This window comes from Perissodus microlepis, chromosome 12, assembly GCF_051167445.1.
Source record: "Perissodus microlepis isolate ML-2025 ecotype Zambia chromosome 12, ASM5116744v1, whole genome shotgun sequence".
NCBI lineage: Eukaryota > Metazoa > Chordata > Actinopteri > Cichliformes > Cichlidae > Perissodus > Perissodus microlepis.
The window spans coordinates 26605255-26626208 of record NC_140472.1 but is presented as its reverse complement, the minus strand read 5'-3'; the positions used below and the strand labels follow the sequence as shown (position 1 = coordinate 26626208).

At 41.4% G+C, this 20954-nt stretch overlaps 1 protein-coding gene across 2 annotated transcripts; it reads right to left on the bottom strand.

Moving 5' to 3' along the window:
* Positions 1-507: 507 nt before the first annotated feature.
* On the bottom strand, positions 508-20954 carry LOC146376452 (A disintegrin and metalloproteinase with thrombospondin motifs 12-like). 2 transcript variants are annotated; one of them, XM_084946395.1, is made up of 24 exons: positions 20516-20954; positions 20015-20373; positions 15199-15376; positions 14839-15047; positions 14674-14757; positions 13742-13866; positions 13490-13639; positions 12560-12703; positions 9261-9405; positions 9081-9173; positions 8783-8928; positions 8437-8606; positions 7711-7844; positions 7419-7539; positions 6266-6510; positions 5923-6064; positions 5678-5804; positions 4843-5053; positions 3557-4711; positions 3309-3461; positions 2937-3113; positions 2320-2466; positions 2038-2191; positions 508-1847 (listed from the first exon to the last, which is right to left on the bottom strand). In XM_084946395.1, exons 1-24 carry the CDS (start codon positions 20631-20633, stop codon positions 1732-1734), a joined length of 4803 nt encoding a protein of 1600 aa, XP_084802521.1. In that variant the 5' UTR covers positions 20634-20954; the 3' UTR covers positions 508-1731. The 2 variants fall into 2 exon arrangements, with proteins under 2 accessions (XP_084802521.1, XP_084802522.1); XM_084946396.1 differs by lacking the exons at positions 20015-20373; positions 20516-20954 and adding an exon at positions 15864-19991.

Sequence of the window (20954 nt, the reverse complement as noted above, 5' to 3'; positions counted from 1 at the left end):
TCAACTGCTTATTAAGCAACACGTGTGGTTGGGTAATACGACTGATGGGTGTTTGCTTTGTAATGAAAACACGCAGAGAAATCGCACACACACTCATTGGTGGGTTTTAGGACACAAGGCTCCACACTGACCCTGTATTGTGTTACTCCTTCCATTACTGCTGACTAACTTTTGGTCTCTGGCTTGAATGACAGCCGCAGGGTGCGTGTAGCAGGGCAAAGTCCATTCGTGTCAAGTTATCCGGCACAGAGGAGCCTGATAAATATGGGCCAGCTGAACCCAATCCCTGAAACAGAGCTTGGTGCTGCTGATTCAGGTGTTACACATTCGTAAGCATGCGGCACTTTCAGGTGAGAATGACCTTGTCGACACAAAAGGTCCCAAAGTAGAAGTCGCTTATGGAAAGAAGGTTATTGAAGGCTGGATTGGGTTTTAATATTGTTATTTATACTTGTGGTATTCAAGCAACAGTGTAGGTGTAAATTTACAAATGGATGTTCAGCACAATTGTCTTTTATCGTCACATTTATTGATGGAGCCATGAGAAGGACAAATCAGTCAGGGTGACATACCCAGGGCGTGACAATGATAATGCCTGTACAACATCACATTAAACACAGTGGCCAACTTTAGAGTGACCCGAGAGGGATGACCTGCAACACCTCTTTCTCATTGGTAAATCTCACACCAGAGGAGAAGCACTGCAGGATTGTGCAGATTCTGCAGCTGATTTAATTATCCTTTAAAATCGTAACAACAATGACTAAAAGCAGGAACATATACCAATGATAATGTAAACATCCAGTGCCAGCTCAGAACATAAACACATGTTCAAGCATTTTTTTTTAAAGAAAAAAAGAAATTCATTCATAAAAAGTATAAATCGACTTAAACCGTTTTCACGCATGAACTGAACTGCAGCCCTGAACTTTTCTAGGAATTATCCATGGGAGTTGTGTGACAGCAAATTCAAATTAAAAGACATTAAAGTGTCTTTGTTCCACCAGCTCCACAGCACAAAGTCCATACGATTACCAATTAAGCCCGTGTATGAGTACTGCAGGTCATTGTCTCGTCTCCATAACGCTCAATGAAGGAAGGATAACTTCAGACAATGACTGCACCCGAGTTCATGTGTGAAAATGGCCTGAGATTATCAGTATTAGAACATCTTTATTTACATTCTGTATTTACCATTCATCTCAGAAAGACATAAAAGAATAGTAACATGTGCTGTTAATCATCAGCACATCGCCTATAAAAGCACCTTTAGTACAAAAAGATATTTTCCGAAGGACTAAGAAAGAAGAAATGTCCATAGTTTGTCTTAATTTATAACCTAATTTATGACACTATGTGGTGAGATTTTATAACTTTTGAATTGTGCTTCTCAAATATCATTTAAATTTACTAAGAAAATATTTAAAATTGTATAGCTCAAGCATTTCTTCTAACACTGAACATCTCCAATATTTGTAACAGTCCAAATGTGTACCATCAGTGCTTTGGTTTGTTTCCTTTCTGATATTTCAAGAAAAAATAAAATAAAATAAAATACAAAACCCCAAATTGGTGGGAAAAAAGAAATCCTTGTTTGTTTGTGTTGATTAAGAGGAGATTCTTGATGTGGTCATTAATACTTTGGTCTCCTAGATTGTGGATGACATGGCTTTATACCAGTATTTCAGAAGGATACAGTAAGTGTTGTAGTTAGCCAGGACCGTATACATCCTATGTCCCACAGGTGATACAACACTGTTTCTGGACCGACCTGAGAGAGCAGCGACCCAATCGCTTCAGCTTGTCACAGAAGCGAGAGGACATGGTGTCTTTCTTGCAAAGTGGACCTGCATAACAAGGAACACAACCTTAGAGCAAACACTTTAAAGCCATACAAATATCAAATTTAAGTGATTTTGACCAAAACACCTCCCTCACTCACTCAAGAAACAAAACGTAATGGAAACTGCATTCATGTTTTAACAGGTAATCTGCTTTGCTAATCTTCATCCAAATAATTTACTTTGGCATACAAACCTTTGTTTGTCTTGCATTCCTGCATATTGCACTTCCTGAGTGTTTCTGGTTTGGAAATCTTCTCACAGAGGCTGTTTGGCATTACAGCCAAATCCTTTTTGCTTACACAGTTGACAGCACGCTGTTGCTGGCCTCCACCACAACTCACAGAGCACTGCAAATTCACACCAAAAAATATATAAAATTATAGTTTAGTTTACTTCTGTTTTAAACCTAATTAATATAAATTTATATTGCACAGAAACATGTAAAAATTCATTAAATGTGCAAAGTATAGCTGACCTTTTCCCAGTCCCCAGTCTTCCACCAAGTACACTGTTTTAAACTGCACGGCTCAGTGCTGTTTGGCCTGAGTGTGTTGCTACAGCGATGAGGCTCAGGGCAATACACCAGGCGCTCTCTGACACCTTCATCACAGCTGGCAGAACACTGAGAAAGACAAAAGCACTCAAAAGGGTGAATTTTCTTTTTCTATGATTGTAATAAAGTCTAACTGTATCTGTAACGGTAACACAAGAGACACCATGTGGCAAAAAATATCATCAGTGTCATACAGTTCAGGCCACATCTTCCAGTAGAACAGAAATAACTGCGGCTTGTGATGAAAATAGTAGAAATGGTACCAAAATCTGAAAATACATAAATAAATAAATAAAAATGGGCAGCTTTAGAAACAGTGATGATAATTTTCAAGAATAAAGAATCAGGCTCACAAGGCTCCAAAGCATTGTTGAATTTAAGGGGGAAAAAAATCTAAAAAGCAAAGGCAGGTAAAGTCCAAACTATAGTCACAACTGGAGATGAAAAAGACAAAAAAAATATTATTATTATTTTTTTTTTTTTATAAACATGATTACAAACGTCTCATATACAGAGATGTGAGTGGATGCTTTTCCTACCGGTCCCCATGGTGATGCACTCCAGCTCATACAGGGCTTGTGGGGGCAAATCAAGGTGTTAAGGGGTCTGCTGGACACTGCTTGGCAGTGGAAGGGTCTGAGAGGACGTTTAGTCTGGGAATCAACACATTGGACATCACGGTACCTCCTTCCCACCACCGCGCAATCATCCGGACACTTTGGAGAAAATGATAAACAATAACCGACTCATAAACAAATGGCAAGAAAAAAAAAATCGGGTCTGAATGAACCAACTTCATTTGGAAAAGTAATAGACAATGAGTGTAAGTACAATTAAGTATTAAGCATATTTAATAAGTAAGAAGCGCAATTATCAGATTCAGTGACTGGAGGAAATCTAACGTTACTCACCTTGCTCCAGCTGCCACTTTGCCAGGTGGCGCAGGGCTGCAGGTGACAGGTACGAGCAGGCTCAGGTCTCTTCACGTTGGCACAGTCCTCGTCGTTCTGGGAGCTGCACTTGACTGTCCTCCACACTGCTCCGATCCCGCATGTTGTTGAACACTGAGGAGGAGAAATTTCTGATTAAAAACATTTCAGACGTTACCATTAATGTCAAGCCTGTAGTTAGAGAGTAGGATAGCATCCTGATAAAGTACCTCACTCCAGTTTCCTACAACCCAGAATACATCCACATCGACAGGCTCTATGGCCATCAAGTTGCTTTGGTCACTTCCTGAGCTGCTCTTATGATGTCCGGATCGCTGCTTTTGGCTCTTAGACCGACTACCTTTGTCCCTGGATGTAGGCTTTTTAGCACGAGTGGCAGTGGTGGTTTTTTTGGGTGTCACAGCAAGCTTCTTCATTTTATTCGTCTTTAATGTGGGCTGTGGTAATGCTGTCATGGTGGATTGTTTGCTTGCTGTTGTAGAAGGCGCTTTCCTTGCGTGATAACCAGTTTTTGATGTGACTGAGCGGTACTTGTACATGGGAGTGGTCAGCGTGACCCGGTGTGTCCAGGGGGGATTAACATGTGAGGTGGTGTGGGGGTCAGATAAAAAGTGAGTGGTTTTTGCCCACGTTTCAGTACTGGTGTGTGGGGTGGAGTATGCAGATGTGGTCGGCGCCCTGGTTATGTGCACAGTGAGTGGACTTAATTGGAGAGTGGGTGTGATGAGTGAGTGTGATACTGTTGTGGTTGATTTAACAGGATTTTTCAGTGGTGAAGCTGTGGTAAAAACATCTAGATCAATAATCCTGTCCTCCTCTGTCATCGGATCAACAACATAATCATATCCTGGGGTGAAGAGCAGCACATTTGGAGTGCTACCCTCCTCTTCTTCCTCTACCTCGTCTACCTTTTTTTCATCTGCTTTCCCATCCTTTTCAGCAGATTTGGATTTAACTGGGAAAACTTTCCTTCTCTCACCCTCATTTTTCCTCATCATGCTGTTAAAGTCATGATCATCTGCATTTACTATTTCAGGAGTTGAAAGGGAGATGGTGGTAGAAATGGTAGTTGTAATTTGCTTGTTGGTTCTAGTGATAGCAGTTGTAGGTGCAGCAGTGGCCGGGGTGGTCATGGGATTCCATGAAGGAGAACCAGGATGCTTAGTGGAGTGAGGTTTAGTGATGTTTATGCGGCGGTATTTAGATGCAGGCCCAAATCGTCTACGAAGACTTGAGTTTGGGCAGTTTTGCAAGCCACACAGTGATCTGGCCCTAGGTTTAGTCGAGGGGTCACAGGTCTTTGTGGGTGCCAGTGCACAGGTGACTAGGCGGGAGCGAACACCTCCTCCACATGTGACAGGACACTGCAAAGAAGAAACGAACACAAAGAAGACATTACCTTACAAATAAAGAAAGGTTTTACAGTATGCTATGAAAGTCTGTGATCTTTAAGATTCAAGTCAAAAGCAAATAAAATTCATAGAAAAAGGCTTACTTCTTCCCAGTTGCCAACTAGCCACTCCTGTCCACAGGGTACGTCTCTGTTGCACGGCACCACAGGCTTTGGTTTTAGGAGATTCTTGCATTCCACAGGGTGGAGCACTCTTTCTTCTCCCAACACTGTGCGGACACAGAGAACCGTTCGTTTCCTCAGTCCGTCTGAGCCACAGGTGGCTGTACACTGCTGCCAACCCCCAACCCACCACCTGAGGGCAAGGAGTTAGACAGGAAAAGAAGGTGAATAAAGAGACCACTGGCAACAAATAAATAAATGGGGAATGCAAGGCAAGCGACAATGTTGTTATCTTTCTCACACAGCGAACAGAGCTGTAGCTTACAAAATGCTTTATAGTATTCTCAATACCTGCATTTCAGTGCCAAAACCAAAGAAGTGCATTTTTTGAATTTAGTTCTTTGTTAGTTAACCAAATAAGCTAAACTTTTAAAATGGCAAACTTGGCTAAATAAAACTGGTGATTTATAGGAACTCGTTTTTCTTTTTTTTGATGAACTCTTTGATGCGATTAAAGCAAACAAAACTATAAATTTAAACTTCTTTCGATGCAAACACATTTTAGCCATTAAAACAAATTATTGAGATTTCAAACCGACAAAGTGAATTTTTATCTGTGATAAAAATCCTGTTTTTAATTAGTTTAATCAAGCACAGTGCAACAGGGCAGGTTAATTGCAAACCAAAGCTGTAAGGATAAGGTTTTAAATGAAAGTTAATAAAAATAAATGGAAATATTTAAGTTTCAAGCAATTCTTTTGGACATAATAGTACAGACTGTGACAAAAAAAGGCTAAAAAATATAAAATATTAAGACCTTGCAGGACAATCCATATTCTTGCACTTCCTGTGTCTATCTTCTGGACGGCTGTCTGGGTCACACAGAGACTCATCCACTACGCCCACATCCACTTCAAAACAGCGCACAGGCTGGTGTTGCTCACCTAAGAAAGGACAAAAATCCAGAAAGAATATCATGATCCTATCAAAAATCCTTAAATTATCCTACTAGGTATGAGAGAATAAAGAAAGAAAATTGTTTTACTGAAATGTGACTCAGACCTAAGCCGCAGGTGGTGCTGCAGTCTGTCCATGCTCCGTGTCTCCATCTGTAAATAGGCTCATGGATCTCATTTTCTGTCTCTTTGGTCTTCTTAATGGTGTACTCGTACTTTATTCCTGGATTCTTCTCCTGAAACAGCAACTGAACAACCACATGAACTATGAGTACCTTTCCAAGGAGACCATCTCATCAATATGATATTGTACTCCTTGTCTTATGCTTTTAAGTGCCCAGAGATATTTAATTGTATGGGGTACAATAAAGTGCAGGGAACTTTATTTACTTCTCTAATAGCGTCTTTACATATCAAAAATGTTTCACCTCTGTAATATGACGACCTACCTGAAGCATGACTGGCTGCTTGGTGGGTCCAGGAGCGGTGAGATTCTCCATGTTCCCACTGCGCTCGTAGAAGAACGTCGTCCCGCCGGCCTCATACTCCCCATTCCACTGGATGATATAGTTGCCGTTGAGAAAGTACTTGTCTGACCCCACGCTTCTCAGAGCCAGGAAGTTTCCTGCCTCCACCACTTCCTTTATCAGGATGTCCCGTGCCCCCTCAGGTATTACACCCACATCCACGTACCCTGGGAGATTCAGGAGGGGAGTCAGAGTCACAGCAGAGTAATGGATGGCCCACCATGGCTGCTGCCACACTCACATCCAGACTACCAGACAGTTTCCCTCTGATCTTTAATAGAGGGTGGGATACGTCTGTGGGGGTGGTTGGCATGTGTGTGTGTGTGTGTGTGCATATGTCTGTACGTGTGTGCATTCAGCGTGGGGGGCACTGCCCTGTCTCTGTTTTTTATTGTGTAGATGGGGGGGCGGGATGGGGGAGGACGAAAACAGCAGTGAGTGGGTCTCTGGAGTTTAATGATGTTTGTGGGAAGGTGTGTGTTTGTGAAAGGAGGGGGAGGTTTGGCCTTGGTCTAAGTCTTTTGAAGTCTCACACATCTGGGCTGGTTATCTGGAAAGGATGCATTGCAGGGCAAACACATACAGAAAGAGAGCGAGAGGAGAGAATTTTTATTGTTTTAAAGCCTCTTTTCTATGAATCTGTCTTGGCAGCATGTTGATTTGGCAGGTGAGTTATACTTTTCCGAGCGCAGTAAAAGCAGCACAAGATGCGAATCTTTAGGCAAATGCAAACACGGGCCTGTAGCTACACATGCATGCACGCACACACCATAACGTAACAGCAGCCAAGTACAGCAGGACAAACAGCTGCACTATGTGGACAAGATGGCTGCCATGACAACAAAGAAACAACACAATGGTGTAATGGTAATGAACTGTCCTCGAATGACTTTGTGCCTGTAGACATGTTTGAATTCTCTGTTTTCACACTCTTCTAGTTGGTACATCAAAGTTTTCCTCATTAATAGGTTGTCTGTTTTGCGTTACAACACAATTTTGTAATGGCATGATGTCTCATGTTGAGATAATTTAATTTGTTTCCAGCTGTTGAAAATACTCCTTGTGTTGCACTCACCAAAGCCTCCTTCTTCATCAAATGACTTATAAACTGTCTCACAGCTTGTGCCGTCGCCCAAACAGACTCCACAACGATCCTCCACTGCGTTTGAGTCGATGCCATAGTCGCAGCCGACCTCCTAGAAACCAAAGACACACAACACATTAAAATAAAACAAAAACATAACAATTCAACGCAAGTTTTTTCCATAAAATATCCCTTTTTAACATTTTAGTAACTCTGCAGTGTATCAGCCTGCTTCACTACAGCCCTCCCCAGTCTCTATTTGTCTCTTACCCAGCCACACTACCTTGCACACGCCGTTTATGCAGATGTTTCTGGACTTGTTGTTCATGAAGCACGGTGTTCCGTCTGTCACGGTGTCAAACATCCTCTCAGAAAAATACTGGCTGACTGGTCGACAGTGAAGCTCGCAGGGATTTACTGAGAATAACGGCGAGATGAAACAAATTGCTAATGTTGTCAAATTGCTAAAATGTCTATTTGAGCCAGTTATGAGTCATGCTTCTCACTTAAGACGTGAGCGTATTTTGTTATATATTTTTAAAGAGCTAAAAAGGGAAAATAATTCTGTTCTGTTATTTTCAAGATATAGTGATTGACAATAATAAAAGTGATATGAACGCAAAAAAAAAAAGAAAAGAAAGACAAAAATACATCAGACAGGAAGTGAGTTACAGTTTTGTGCCCCTGCTGAGCTGTAATGTAGTCAGCAGCTGCATCAGTGTGGACTTTTAAATACAAATGCTGCCCCCTTTTGTTTGACACATACAATTACATCTACTAATCTTCCACTTTATATCCGTGGGTCTCAATTTTTTTGTGTGGTCCCACAAAAAAGAAGTTTAATTTTAGTAAAATATACAGTACTGTACTGTGAGATCAGCCTATGACTGACAGTGTTCTATTGTGTGATCTGCTATTCAGGTGTGCTTTTAATGCATTGGCAGTGTTTGTGATCACTGGCATGTTGAAAAATAAAGCTTCTTGCATATTTAAGGCTGTGAGTACTTACATGGGTTTGCCACAGGGATCCACTGGTAGAGCTCATTGTGGTAAGGCACAGTATCAAACTCACTGCACAGCATCTCTCGAAAAGTTGGTATATTATTTGGACAGGGCTTTGTGTTACAGGTCCGGTAACGCTTTCTTTCACCGGTACAGTACTTGCCCCCAAATTCTGGCCTGTGGAAAAGAGCAGCACACTTTGAACGAACCAGTTAAAAAAAATCAACATGATGTCAGTATTTTGGGGGCAGATGACATTGAACCTGTGAACTACAAAACAAAAAACAAAAAAACAATTCTATAGCCATACAGTGTGAAAACTATTTCAAATGGGTGTTAGACTCATTTCTTACTTGGGGTTGTTACATTCCCTCTCTGCTGACTGAACTCCAATACCACAGGTCCTGGAGCAGTAAGACCAGGTACTCCACTGTCCCCAGCCTCCATTCACTGTCTCTGGGAGTTTACCCACAATCACACACTCTCCAGAGATACACCACTGGATTAGAATACAGAATAGTGATATAAGTTAAATACCACTTCAGCTGGTATAAGACAATGCTGATGTCTCTGTGACAGTGCCACCTTCTTGATGCTGCTGGTACCCGTCTGTTTACACAAGGAAACAAAACCTAGACTATCACAATTCACCTTTTCTGGTCCACAGCGAGTACCATCTATAGGTGAGTCCAGTTTAGAGCGGCAGGAACCATTTACTGAACACCAAAGAATCTGGCAAACATTCTGAAAGAAACATAACCCCAAAACAATAAGAAAGCGAAGAAAGTGTTTTCTACAAGATTTACTTTTCTGTGCTTGTGCAATACTCACATCAACCTCAGTGCAGAAGGTAGCATTTGGTCCATACTGGAGCTGGCACTGGTGATGTGTGGTGTAGCGTACACCGAGGCGTGCCAGGGGCGTGGTTAAGTCCCTCTTTGAAGGACGGTCATCCAGACAGAAACCCCAACCACGACTAAGGCAGATAAACAAAGATATGATATTTGTTTATCACAGGGTATGGTGGTTGGGAGTCAAAGGAGAAAATCTGAATGCTCAAACTCAAGCAAAGAGACCTAGACGTTAACACTTAAATAGACTAGAACCTGGGAAAACTACTTAAAAAGGCAAAAATTATAATAGGAAAAATATGCCAGTTCACATACAGGGAGTGCAGAATTATTAGGCAAATGAGTATTTTGTCCACATCATCCTCTTCATGCATGTTGTCTTACTCCAAGCTGTATAGGCTCGCAAGCCTACTACCAATTAAGCATATTAGGTGATGTGCATCTCTGTAATGAGAAGGGGTGTGGTCTAATGACATCAACACCCTATATCAGGTGTGCATAATTATTAGGCAACTTCCTTTCCTTTGGCAAAATGGGTCAAAAGAAGGACTTGACAGGCTCAGAAAAGTCAAAAATAGTGAGATATCTTGCAGAGGGATGCAGCAGTCTCAAAATTGCAAAGCTTCTGAAGCGTGATCATCGAACAATCAAGCGTTTCATTCAAAATAGTCAACAAAGAAGCGTGTGGAAAAACCAAGGCGCAAAATAACTGCCCATGAACTGAGAAAAGTCAAGTGTGCAGCTGCCAAGATGCCACTTGCCACCAGTTTGGCCATATTTCAGAGCTGCAACATCACTGGAGTGCCCAAAAGCACAAGGTGTGCAATACTCAGAGACATGGCCAAGGTAAGAAAGGCTGAAAGACGACCACCACTGAACAAGACACACAAGCTGAAATGTCAAGACTGGGCCAAGAAATATCTCAAGACTGATTCTTCTAAGGTTTTATGGACTGATGAAATGAGAGTGAGTCTTGATGGGCCAGATGGATGGGCCCGTGGCTGGATTGGTAAAGGGCAGAGAGCTCCAGTCCGACTCAGACGCCAGCAAGGTGGAGGTGGAGTACTGGTTTGGGCTGGTATCATCAAAGATGAGCTTGTGGGGCCTTTTCGGGTTGAGGATGGAGTCAAGCTCAACTCCCAGTCCTACTGCCAGTTTCTGGAAGACACCTTCTTCAAGCAGTGGTACAGGAAGAAGTCTGCATCCTTCAAGAAAAACATGATTTTCATGCAGGACAATGCTCCATCACACGCGTCCAAGTACTCCACAGCGTGGCTGGCAAGAAAGGGTATAAAAGAAGAAAAACTAATGACATGGCCTCCTTGTTCACCTGATCCGAACCCCATTGAGAACCTGTGGTCCATCATCAAATGTGAGATTTACAGGGAGGGAAAACAGTACACCTCTCTGAACAGTGTCTGGGAGGCTGTGGTTACTGCTGCACGCAATGTTGATGGTGAACAGATCAAAACACTGACAGAATCCATGGATGGCAGGCTTTTGAGTGTCTTTGCAAAGAAAGGTGGCTATATTGCTCGCTGATTTGTTTTTGTTTTGTTTTTGAATGTCAGAAATGTATATTTGTGAATGTGGAGATGTTATATTGGTTTCACTGGTAAAAATAAATAATTGAAATGGGTATATATTTGTTTTTTGTTAAGTTGCCTAATAATTATGCACAGTAATAGTCACCTGCACACACAGATCCCCCTAAAATAGCTAAAACTAAAAACAAACTAAAAACTACTTCCAAAAACATTCAGCTTTGATATTAATGAGTTTTTTGGGTTCATTGAGAACATGGTTGTTGTTCAATAATAAAATTATTCCTCAAAAATACAACTTGCCTAATAATTCTGCACTCCCTATATATGAGCTCTGACCTCGACTTTGTGGTAACTGGCTAAATTACAAGAACAGTTGCTCTAAGGCGCTTTATATTGGAAAGTAAAGACCCCACAATAATACAAAGAAAACCTAAAAAATTAGACGAACCCCCATGAGCAAATACTTGGGAATTGTGGGAAGGAAAAATTCCCTTTTAACAGGAAGAAACCTCTGTCAGAACCTGGCTTGGGGAGGAGCAGCCATCCGGCATGACTGGCTTGGGGTGAGGGGGGTGAGATTGGACACAAGACGCATTGTGCAAGAGAGGCAAAGATTAATAACTAATAATAACTGATTGAGTCAAGAAGGAACACTGCCCCAGCAGCCTAGGCCTGTTACAGTACACCTAAAAGAGGGTTCTGGGACAAAAAACAACATTTTAAGCTTAATTTTAAAAGAAAGAAGGGATCTATCTCCTGAATCCAAACTGGGAGCTGGTTCAATGGAAAGGGGGCCTGAAAGCTAAAGGCTCTGCCTCCTACATCACTCTTAAATATCCTAGGAACCAAAAGTAAGCCAGCAGTCTCAGTGCCAATTTCTCTATTAGGGTGATATCATGCAATGAGGTCTTTAAGATAAGATGGGACTTGATTATTCAGGACCTTCCTTGTGAGAAGAAGAATTTTAAATTTGAAGAAGGACTTTTAAAGTGTTGTGAACAAATATATTTTTAATCGATTGATCATATATGTTTGCACTTCTGTAGATGTGAAATTTCTTACCAGTGGATCTTCATGTAAGGATGTAGATGTCTGGCCCAGATAAACTGGAAATTTAATGATTTTTACTGCGCTAACTCCCTAACACCAAGTCCCTGTAGTGACTGATCGCACTGATCTCGTGTAGACTATATTGAAGCAGCACCATCATCTAAGTTTTTCCAGGATTACATACGTGTTTAAGTCGTGTTGTACAAATAGAACAATTCCCAACAATGCTATGTCCTGATCATCCTAAGCTGTCCAGAGTTAATGTGTGAAACCAGCTTTGCAGATACTTGTGCAGGGGTTGCCACCCTCTAAATGTTGCTTTAGGCTCTTCTTACTTTTCTGTCATTTACATAATTTCCTGCTTTAGTTCTTTGCTTCACTTTAAACTTGCCATTGCAGCCATGGTTTACTGCATGTTTGTTTTAATAGCCTGTGTTTTTTTCCCCCCAACACACACCACACCCAATGTGTGTTTTGAATCAATTTCACAACCTCAATACAAATCCGCACTAGCATATCTGCTAAATCTCCGTGCAGCTGTCAAAAAAAAAAGAGAGAGAGAGCGAGAAAAAAAAAGGTACATGGAAATTCCCATAGATTGCACACATCTCATGCATTTTTGACAAAGACAAATAGATGTAAAACTGACCCACTTTAGACAAAAGTACAGATTCAGGCTTACTCAAGGAAACGTGTGATGTATTCTTTGGAGCAGGAAGACCAAGTGAGAGGCGAGCTGTCATACATCAGCTGTCTGGACATGATAAACGGATGTCTCCCCTCCAGCTCGCAGTCGTTCCCTTGGCCATCATGATGAATTCCAAAGCTGTGTTCAGACACAATCCGCATTAATATTCATGATAACATGATTACACAGAAGTATTTTACAAGGATAGTGGTCTGTATGGCTCACACTGCCATAATGGAGCAATCACAATGAGTGAATGTGCTGAGTCCTGTAACACATTTGTTTCCACATTTGAAATAGGTCAACAGATATTTGACTTACTTTTGTTTGTGTACATATAACTCTTACTCTAGAGTTTCATGACAGTACAAAGTGGAAAAGCACTTTAAATTATTGCACAAACAAGATAAAGAGAAGACAAATAGACATAACTTCTACTTTATATGGTGTGGTTTGACATCAGTCGAGCTGTTGACATTAACGGTGCTTAACCAAAGTTGAACATGACAAAAGACCAGAAATTAACCACGAATGGAACGTGGAACAGCTCTCATTTTATAGTTAAAGCCTCCTCTGATGGAACAAATGATTCTTTGGACTCAACTAAACTTGAGTTAAACTTTAAAGTTAAAAAGAAACCCAACACCTCTGTCCTTTCACTTTTAGTGCTATTACATGATCTACACCCACAATACAACAGGACTCTCAGGTATCCTTTCCTTTTCTTTCAGGTTATTAGAAACTTAGTCATTATTTGCACACCAGCAGTCCACTAATAGGCTGGTGAGCTAATGGTAGGGGATTTTATGACACTACATTGAAGACAGTAACCGAACACAGGAACTACAGACTCTTTCTTTGTTACAATATTCTAGTATTTCACAGTCATTACAAATCCAGACTCTCTCACACACACATATTGACCTGTGGCCCATTTCATGAGCTACTGTAAAGGCAACAGGTAGACCCGAATCCTCATTGATGTTGCAGCTGCGGTGGGGTTGACACATCCCAGACAGATGAGACAGACCCAGAGTCTCGCACGGCTGGTTCATTCCAGCACAGATGTCTTTCCTATAGGGGGAGACGCATGCAAGTCATCTGTATGTCATCTGTATAAACATTTCATTTGAGCTTTTGAGGGTGCTGATGTATGCTGGGTTATCTGCCACCTGCCTGGTAATCAGCACAGCCACATCATGATGAGCCGGGTGTGTATCACTCTGGGGGTTTAGGTTTTTCTGCCAAGCACAGAAACTAGCCAAGGTAGTGTCTGCATGGTGAACAATTTTCAACCCTTTCTGCAACAAGCAGAAACAAATAATTTCACATACTTGTTGTTCTTTTTTTTAAACTGTAGCTACAGAACAGTTAGCAAATAACTTGATAACATTTTTCTTCAATACTTGCAGATCCCAGTGTGTACTATAAGGTGTAAAGAAGTAACCTAGAGCTTCAGATGTTGTCAGGAGGAGGGGCGAGACGTCAGAACTGATTAATTTTCATTCACATTTTCCAAATAATGTGGTTATTAAATGGACTTGTTCTTATACTGCACTCTTCTTCGCAAACAGTTAAATTGCTTTATACAACATTCCTTCGACCTAAGTGCTTTCTGTTTAACAGTCACACAATGATGCACACATCAGAGATCAACTGGGGTTCAGTATCTTTCTCAAAGACCTTTTGGCGTGCAGACTCAAGCAGCCTGGTATCAAACCACCAACCTTTCGATTAGTAGATGACCTGCTCTAACATCTAAGCTTCATCCACTCTAAACTTACAGCACCTAGTATTCCACTCAAGTACTAAGAAGGCATGGTCCTGCTTAGCTTCGGACGAGATCTGGTGTGTTGGGGTGTGGTAAGGCCGTAAGCCAAGGCATACACATTATATACAAGACATCAGAGCTCATTATTACACATTAGAAAACTATGCAAATTTGTAGAAGTTTGTCCAGCTTATCTCAGACTAACCTGGAAAGTGAGCTCAGTTTTCACAAATCCATTTCTGCTTTTCTTGTTCCACATTTAGTGTAAGAATTGCCAAAGCAAATGTTATAAAAGCACATTGAGGTTTCTTAAAGACTTCATTCAGATGAAGAGTACCTCCTCTCCATGTAGCAAAATGAGGCGCACCAAGATGACGTGGATGGCATTCCCAATACTAGCATCATGAAAGATTCCGGCCACCTGTCAACAGCGAGAGAATTCATTGTAAAAGGCTTTAAAAGACCTTTACATCAACTAAAAAAGTTCATTCAAACCCTTCACCATATTCATGATAGTGAAGATGTAGGACTCCACATTATCACTGCCATGGTATTGGATAAGTTTGGAGTCAGCCACCACCATGGTCTCCACCCAACGCTCTCTACTGACTGAGCGCTGTGAACGCGATTGACCCTGGTCCTCCCCTCTCTGATGCTCCCTCTCCCATTCCTCCCTCTCCATCTCCACCTGGATGGAGTCAGTTGGAGCATCTAAAGCGTGAATAATTGAAGACATTATTTGCAGTACACTTGTGGCTTATCTTTCTTGACACAAGCACAGCCAGAGGAAAAAAATCCTTGAACACCAGCAGAAGAGTACTCACAAACACGCCATACACTAATTCAGGACTCACATACACACCTCGAACTCCACAGGGATTGGGCGTCTTTTTGGACTCAAGACTTCGTTTTTTTCTTTGACTTTGTGTAGAAACTCTTGGATAGATAATGTGGGGCTCTCGACTCCCTGCAGGATCATCAGAAGATTTCTGGACAGGCTCTATAAAATAGTGTCCCTCTGCCAAGGCGAAGAAGCCTCTCTGTGGAAAATAATACATTGATGGAATAAATGTGTACAGTAAAAACACACAACAAGTGTGGGTATAGCAAGCTCAGGTTTTAGGGCAAATCTACACTCTCAATCATCATCATTGTATTGTACTCAGTCACAGATTTTATCCCCAAATCATGCCAAAGACTTAATGTGGATTAAAGTCTAACGTCAGGCATTCTCAGACTGTGAGTGAAACAAAAAGCCTATCAAGCATTCTATTGTGTTGCACCACTTAAAAGCTTGACAACAAATCACCAAAAAGTATAGTGCTTCTACAATTTCCACACCACAAAGCTGAGGCGTAGGCGTCCCCTTAAACCTGCTAAAAAACGTCGCTCCAGAGTAATTTCCATCTGGGTAGAAGCTATCATTAGTGAACAGATCTGAATATCAGCCTTTCCCTCAGGCACATTCTCTATGCTGCTGCAGTAATACAACAACTTCTTGCTAAGTATGCCAATACGTGTTCTTACTGGTGCAGCTTCTTCACTTGCCGCTCAGTGAGGTCTACTGGTGAACACACACATAAATGCAAATGAAAAAATACAGGACATGCATGCAATCAGGCATAAAATGCAATTCTGTTCACTTTTCTGCTTATAAACATATTCATGAGGAATGTTGTTTAAGTTAAAGTGACTCTGTGAGTGTTTGTATGGGCTTTTATTTTTTTAATCAAGATAAGTCCAAACATGCCCAGACTGATCCAGGATGAACCTGTCCCTCCTTCATTAAACCAACCGGCAAAACACAGACTGACAGACATACGACCAACAGTCTTTCAACAGTCGAATGGAAAGAAGAGAGTCTGCGTCAGTGCAGCTGAGCAAAGAGCGAAGAGAGGCTCTCTGAACAAAAAAAATAAATAAAGTTTTAAAAACATGAACATGATTCTTGGATTTTTTTCAGATAGTTTCAGCAGCCAAGGGCAGATGTGAAAAATTAGGCCATGCAGTATTTATGGTTTGGCTGGTTGTGGTTCTGGGGATCTACCCCACTGTTTACTGTAGTAGTAGTTTCAGCTTTCTGGGTCATCCTGACAAGTTTCACATCTGTTTCTTAGAAGAAGAAAAAAGTCACTGGCTGAATATCTCATTGCTTGATTCAGGGAGTTCAGTCTTTGAAAAGATTACTTTACCCTATATGCTGTAATGAATTTATGAAACAAGCTGCTCGGGACTGTTTTTTCAGTCATTCCAAAAGCTACGGTCTTGCATGTACTAAACAAACTTTACCTATATATATATATCAAATTAAAAACAATTTTGATAAAGGTCAAAGAGGACTTATTCAGAGTGTGGCCTTCAGCCAGAGCTCCCAGAGCTGCAGTGGCCTCATCTGCAAGGCATGCACGATGATATCTACAGTCAGCTGGGAAGACTTCCTGAAGGCCCTGTGCAGAGAACACTCAGCTGATTTCACTGTTTCTCTATATCTCATGCAAACACTATGTGACTGGAATAATATATCATCATATCTTTGCTTTTGGAGTTGTATCGTGTTCCTGCAAGAAAAACATAGACTGTATGAAAATAAATCAAGCATGTGATGGGCAGTTCTGTTGGTAATGTTTTCTATCATAGTCTCCTGTACGTATTCCTGTGGGAAAACACAAGTCAGTCCCAGCAGACACAGACAGGTGGTGGAGTACAGATCAGCCAAGCAGGAATGCTACAGGGAGGCCCTTCCAAACACTGAGACCATTTCTCTGCCTGATGTGCATACCAAATGCTGTTCTACTGTGGAACACGGTCTGCAGTTGCTTATACAGTATGGTTATGATGTTACTTGTGACCAGGTACAGATACAGATCTTCTGTGATGCCTCTGCTCAACAATCAAAAGAAACTTGCAAGGATACTAACAAGGACTTTGCTTCCCATTTTAACAAAGTGAAGAATGCTGAAGAATGAAATTCTGAATTTCTGTGACAACAGCATTAAACTGGATATCAGTCTTCACTTTGACCAGCTCTTTCCCCTTTAGCCCCCCTTGACCAATAATCCCCTTTCTCTGAGGAAGCATGCTGTTTGGGTGTGAGGTGGCAAAGCCAAGGGAGGTTACCATAACACAGGTCTGTGCTCTAAATACATCAGCCATATGGAACTGCTTTTCTTCTTTCCTGCTTCTGTGGGTTTCTGAGTGCTGGCCAACTAGGTCTGAAATAAAGTCTCTGTTATATAGCCTGTGGACTCTGCAGTGATTAGAGCGACACGAGGAGAGGTGGGGTCAAACGGTGCTTGTTACTGCAATATGATTAATCACAACAATTACTAACAAACGTGCATTTATTCTTAGCTTTTTATCAGTAGTTGCATGTTTCCCTACACTTACTTCTCTTCTCTCTTTAATTCATAAGATGGTTCTATGTGCGAGCTCATTTCTTCCCGAGAGGTCAAAACGATTATTGCCATTTTTTCATGTGCATGGTGGAACAAACATGCATTTAAGTGGGGAAAATACCAGTATAATAGGTCTGAACCTGTAAATTCTTGTTTCGCATTGGGCCTCAGGGATTAGAAAAGTCTCCACTGAGAAAGCTTTAGGTTTACCTAAATTAATGGTTTTACCATAAAAAACATAAAAGGAACAGTGAAAGCATTTTCCACCCTTTTGCTATCCACTTCATGGTTCCATGTTTGCAGTAAATAGAAAAGGTGAAGGGTTACCTGCATGCTATAAAGACACAGTGTAATGCAAAAGTGTATTTGTTTGAGCAACTGCACCCTTGTTTTTGCAACCAGAAGCAGGATGTTAAAATTGCAGTTGGAGGTATTAATGTAATAGCAGCTTCACTGTTGCCTTACAACAACGAAGAATCATGGCACTGCTCTATTGTCTGCTGCGTAATGGGTGGAGTTTGTCATGTTTGGTCAAATATTTTAATTGTAACTCATTTATTATGACTATAGAAAGTGAAAACTGCCTTTGGTTCCAACTTTTAAAATTCTGACAATATAAATAACTTAATTTTCTTTTTTTGGTGTTGTTGGTCGACCAAATGAAGATGGAAGACAGTGTTTTCTTCAGTCAGCTCTGAATTTAAAGACAACAACAATGCTAACTGTTACAGAGAAGATTTATAGAGAAATTATCTTCACTAAAACAAAGCACGAAGGAGCTGAACAATTTAACTGAACCAACTCTGTGTTATTATTAATTTTAATTGCTGATATGAATTAAAATCAGGAATCACTGAGCTGTATAAAGCATTTTTCTCCATCCCTTTTGCTTCCTATTCATGCAACATTAACAAATAATTATTTTTGAATTCCTATTTGTAACTAGTCCACTTCAACTTGTCTCGTGAGGGTGAATAATCTCTGCAGCAGCTGGTAGGGCTTCACTCCCACATCTGTCTGGCTGAGTCTAGCTGTTTAGTGGTCTCTGTTTGGGTTTAGCAGCTATAAACCTTCTTTCACAGAACAGAAAGTCTGTGTGATAAATTAGAGCAGTTTCCCTCGTAGGTTGGAGTGAAGGGACTAACTGGGGAATTCTGTGTTGCAGGAAAATCCCCAGAACGCCATTAGGCTGCAGATATGTGGATTTTTGAGTGACGCAACACATTTTTCCTTCTAGGATTATATGAGTGGCTGTGAAATGGGTCAGATATAAATTATGTTGCTAGGTTGGCTGTCATTCTGGTCTCGTCCTGAGTCACATGTTACAAATGAACTGTGTAAACATGCAGGGAAACCCACACACACATAGCACAGAGGCAGGAGGCAAGACCCTGCAGGAGTGGAATTCCTGCTGTGACACAATCAAACATGAACACTGAAACATTCTTTGTGACTAAAAGTGACACATCCTATCATTTCAAAGGCAGGAAGTTCATCCTCTTCTACATACTCGTACTTTTTAGCAATTTCAAAATGTTGTAATATTGTGTAAACAAAAACCCCAGAGCGCATTTTGAAATAAGATTGTGTGCTGAATAGATGGATTACAACTTAAAAATTCTCAGAAATCAGTGAACCACAAATTGTTCACGTCGTATTTAAAAACATATTTCTTCATATATTGGATCACTCTGATTTTTTTTTCCAGGTGTCCTCTCTGCTTTGTAGTTAAATTGCTTATTTGAACAGAAACACTATAGCCCAAGTTAAAAAAAAAAAAAACTCAACGTCTCTCTCCATCTGTCAAACTTTACTGCTCCACTCACGCACGAGAATGTGCCAAGATCTATTACTGAAACTTTCTCACATCCTGTTGGCGTTTGCAAAGTGTCTCTAAAGGAACAGATAATCCATGAATGCAAATTTCTGAATGAGTGAGTGAGGGTGAAAGAAGACGAAAACATCTGAACCACAAGGAAGACGGAAAGGGTCTCATGTCAGTCTGAGAAGCAGCAGTCGTCAGAAGGTCTGCAGCACAGTCCTTCAGCAAACAGTGTCGGGAAGTCTCTGAAGAGCAAACTAACAGACAGGGCACTGTCAGATGGAGGAGTTGCCTAAACCGCATACCAGTATACCCATAGTGATAGCTGCTATCTGGTGTAATTAAAAAAAAATCATGATAAAAGCATGTTGATTTAAACACAAGCATCCACCAGCTCAATTTGATGAATGAGAGTGAGAATAAAATTACCTTTACAGCTATAAAACACTGTGACACCTTACCAGCCCACTGCAGGTGCTGATGGCAGCAGTTCCTCTCACATCAGACGCTTCCACGGTGCCAAGAAGGTGGCAAGAATTTCCATCAGAAAGACGATGCTCAGTCCTGTTGGCACTGCCATTCCTGCTCTCCAGGATGTAGTCATTTGAAACCAGGTGATTGTTTGCAGTCAAATTGAACATTAAGGTTTTTCCCTTGAAGATGACCTTGTAGTAAACCTGTTTCTCTTGAGGATGGGACTGCAAGTCTCGCCTGATTCTCCCACCATTAAAGTGGTGAGACAAAGAGTGGGAGATGAATCCTCCATCTGCGCCGGTTTTCACTGGGTGGACAATGGACAGTTCTGACTCTGACAACTGACCTACAAAACAGAGTTTAAACACAGGTTATACAGACCTTTTACCTTTAGTGCATACTGACTGTGATATGCACTTAACGATACAAATTCTTCTAGTCATGCACTTAGTCGGGCCATGCACAGAATTGCACCACAGCACACTGACCTTGTTCTGCAAAGAAGGAGAGGAGACTGCCAGAGACTGAGAGCCCTTCGTGGCCAGCTGCCAAACTCAAAACAAAGTGCAGCAGAAAAAGAACCGTGCAGTCCTGCGAACATGGCATATTTCATGTAACCAAACTCAAAGCACTGGAAAAGAGTCCACGTCTTTGGGGTTCCCGTGGCGTTAGAGGGGACCACTGCGACCCTTCGCTGCACTGTGTCATGACACGAGCAAGCTCAGAGGGGAAACATGCGCCGAGGAAAGCTGGGAGCCAGATCATGGTTTAAAGAGGGAGAAAGCAATGTCTCTGTGGAGGAAGGAGGGGAGGAGTGTTCTTTGGACCAGTGTCTTTTTTCCTTGCAGGAGTGAGGGGGAGCAGAGGGAGCAGAACAAGAAGCTACCGCAGAAGAGCAAGCTTCAGAGAGTAGCCCGGTTCGTCCCG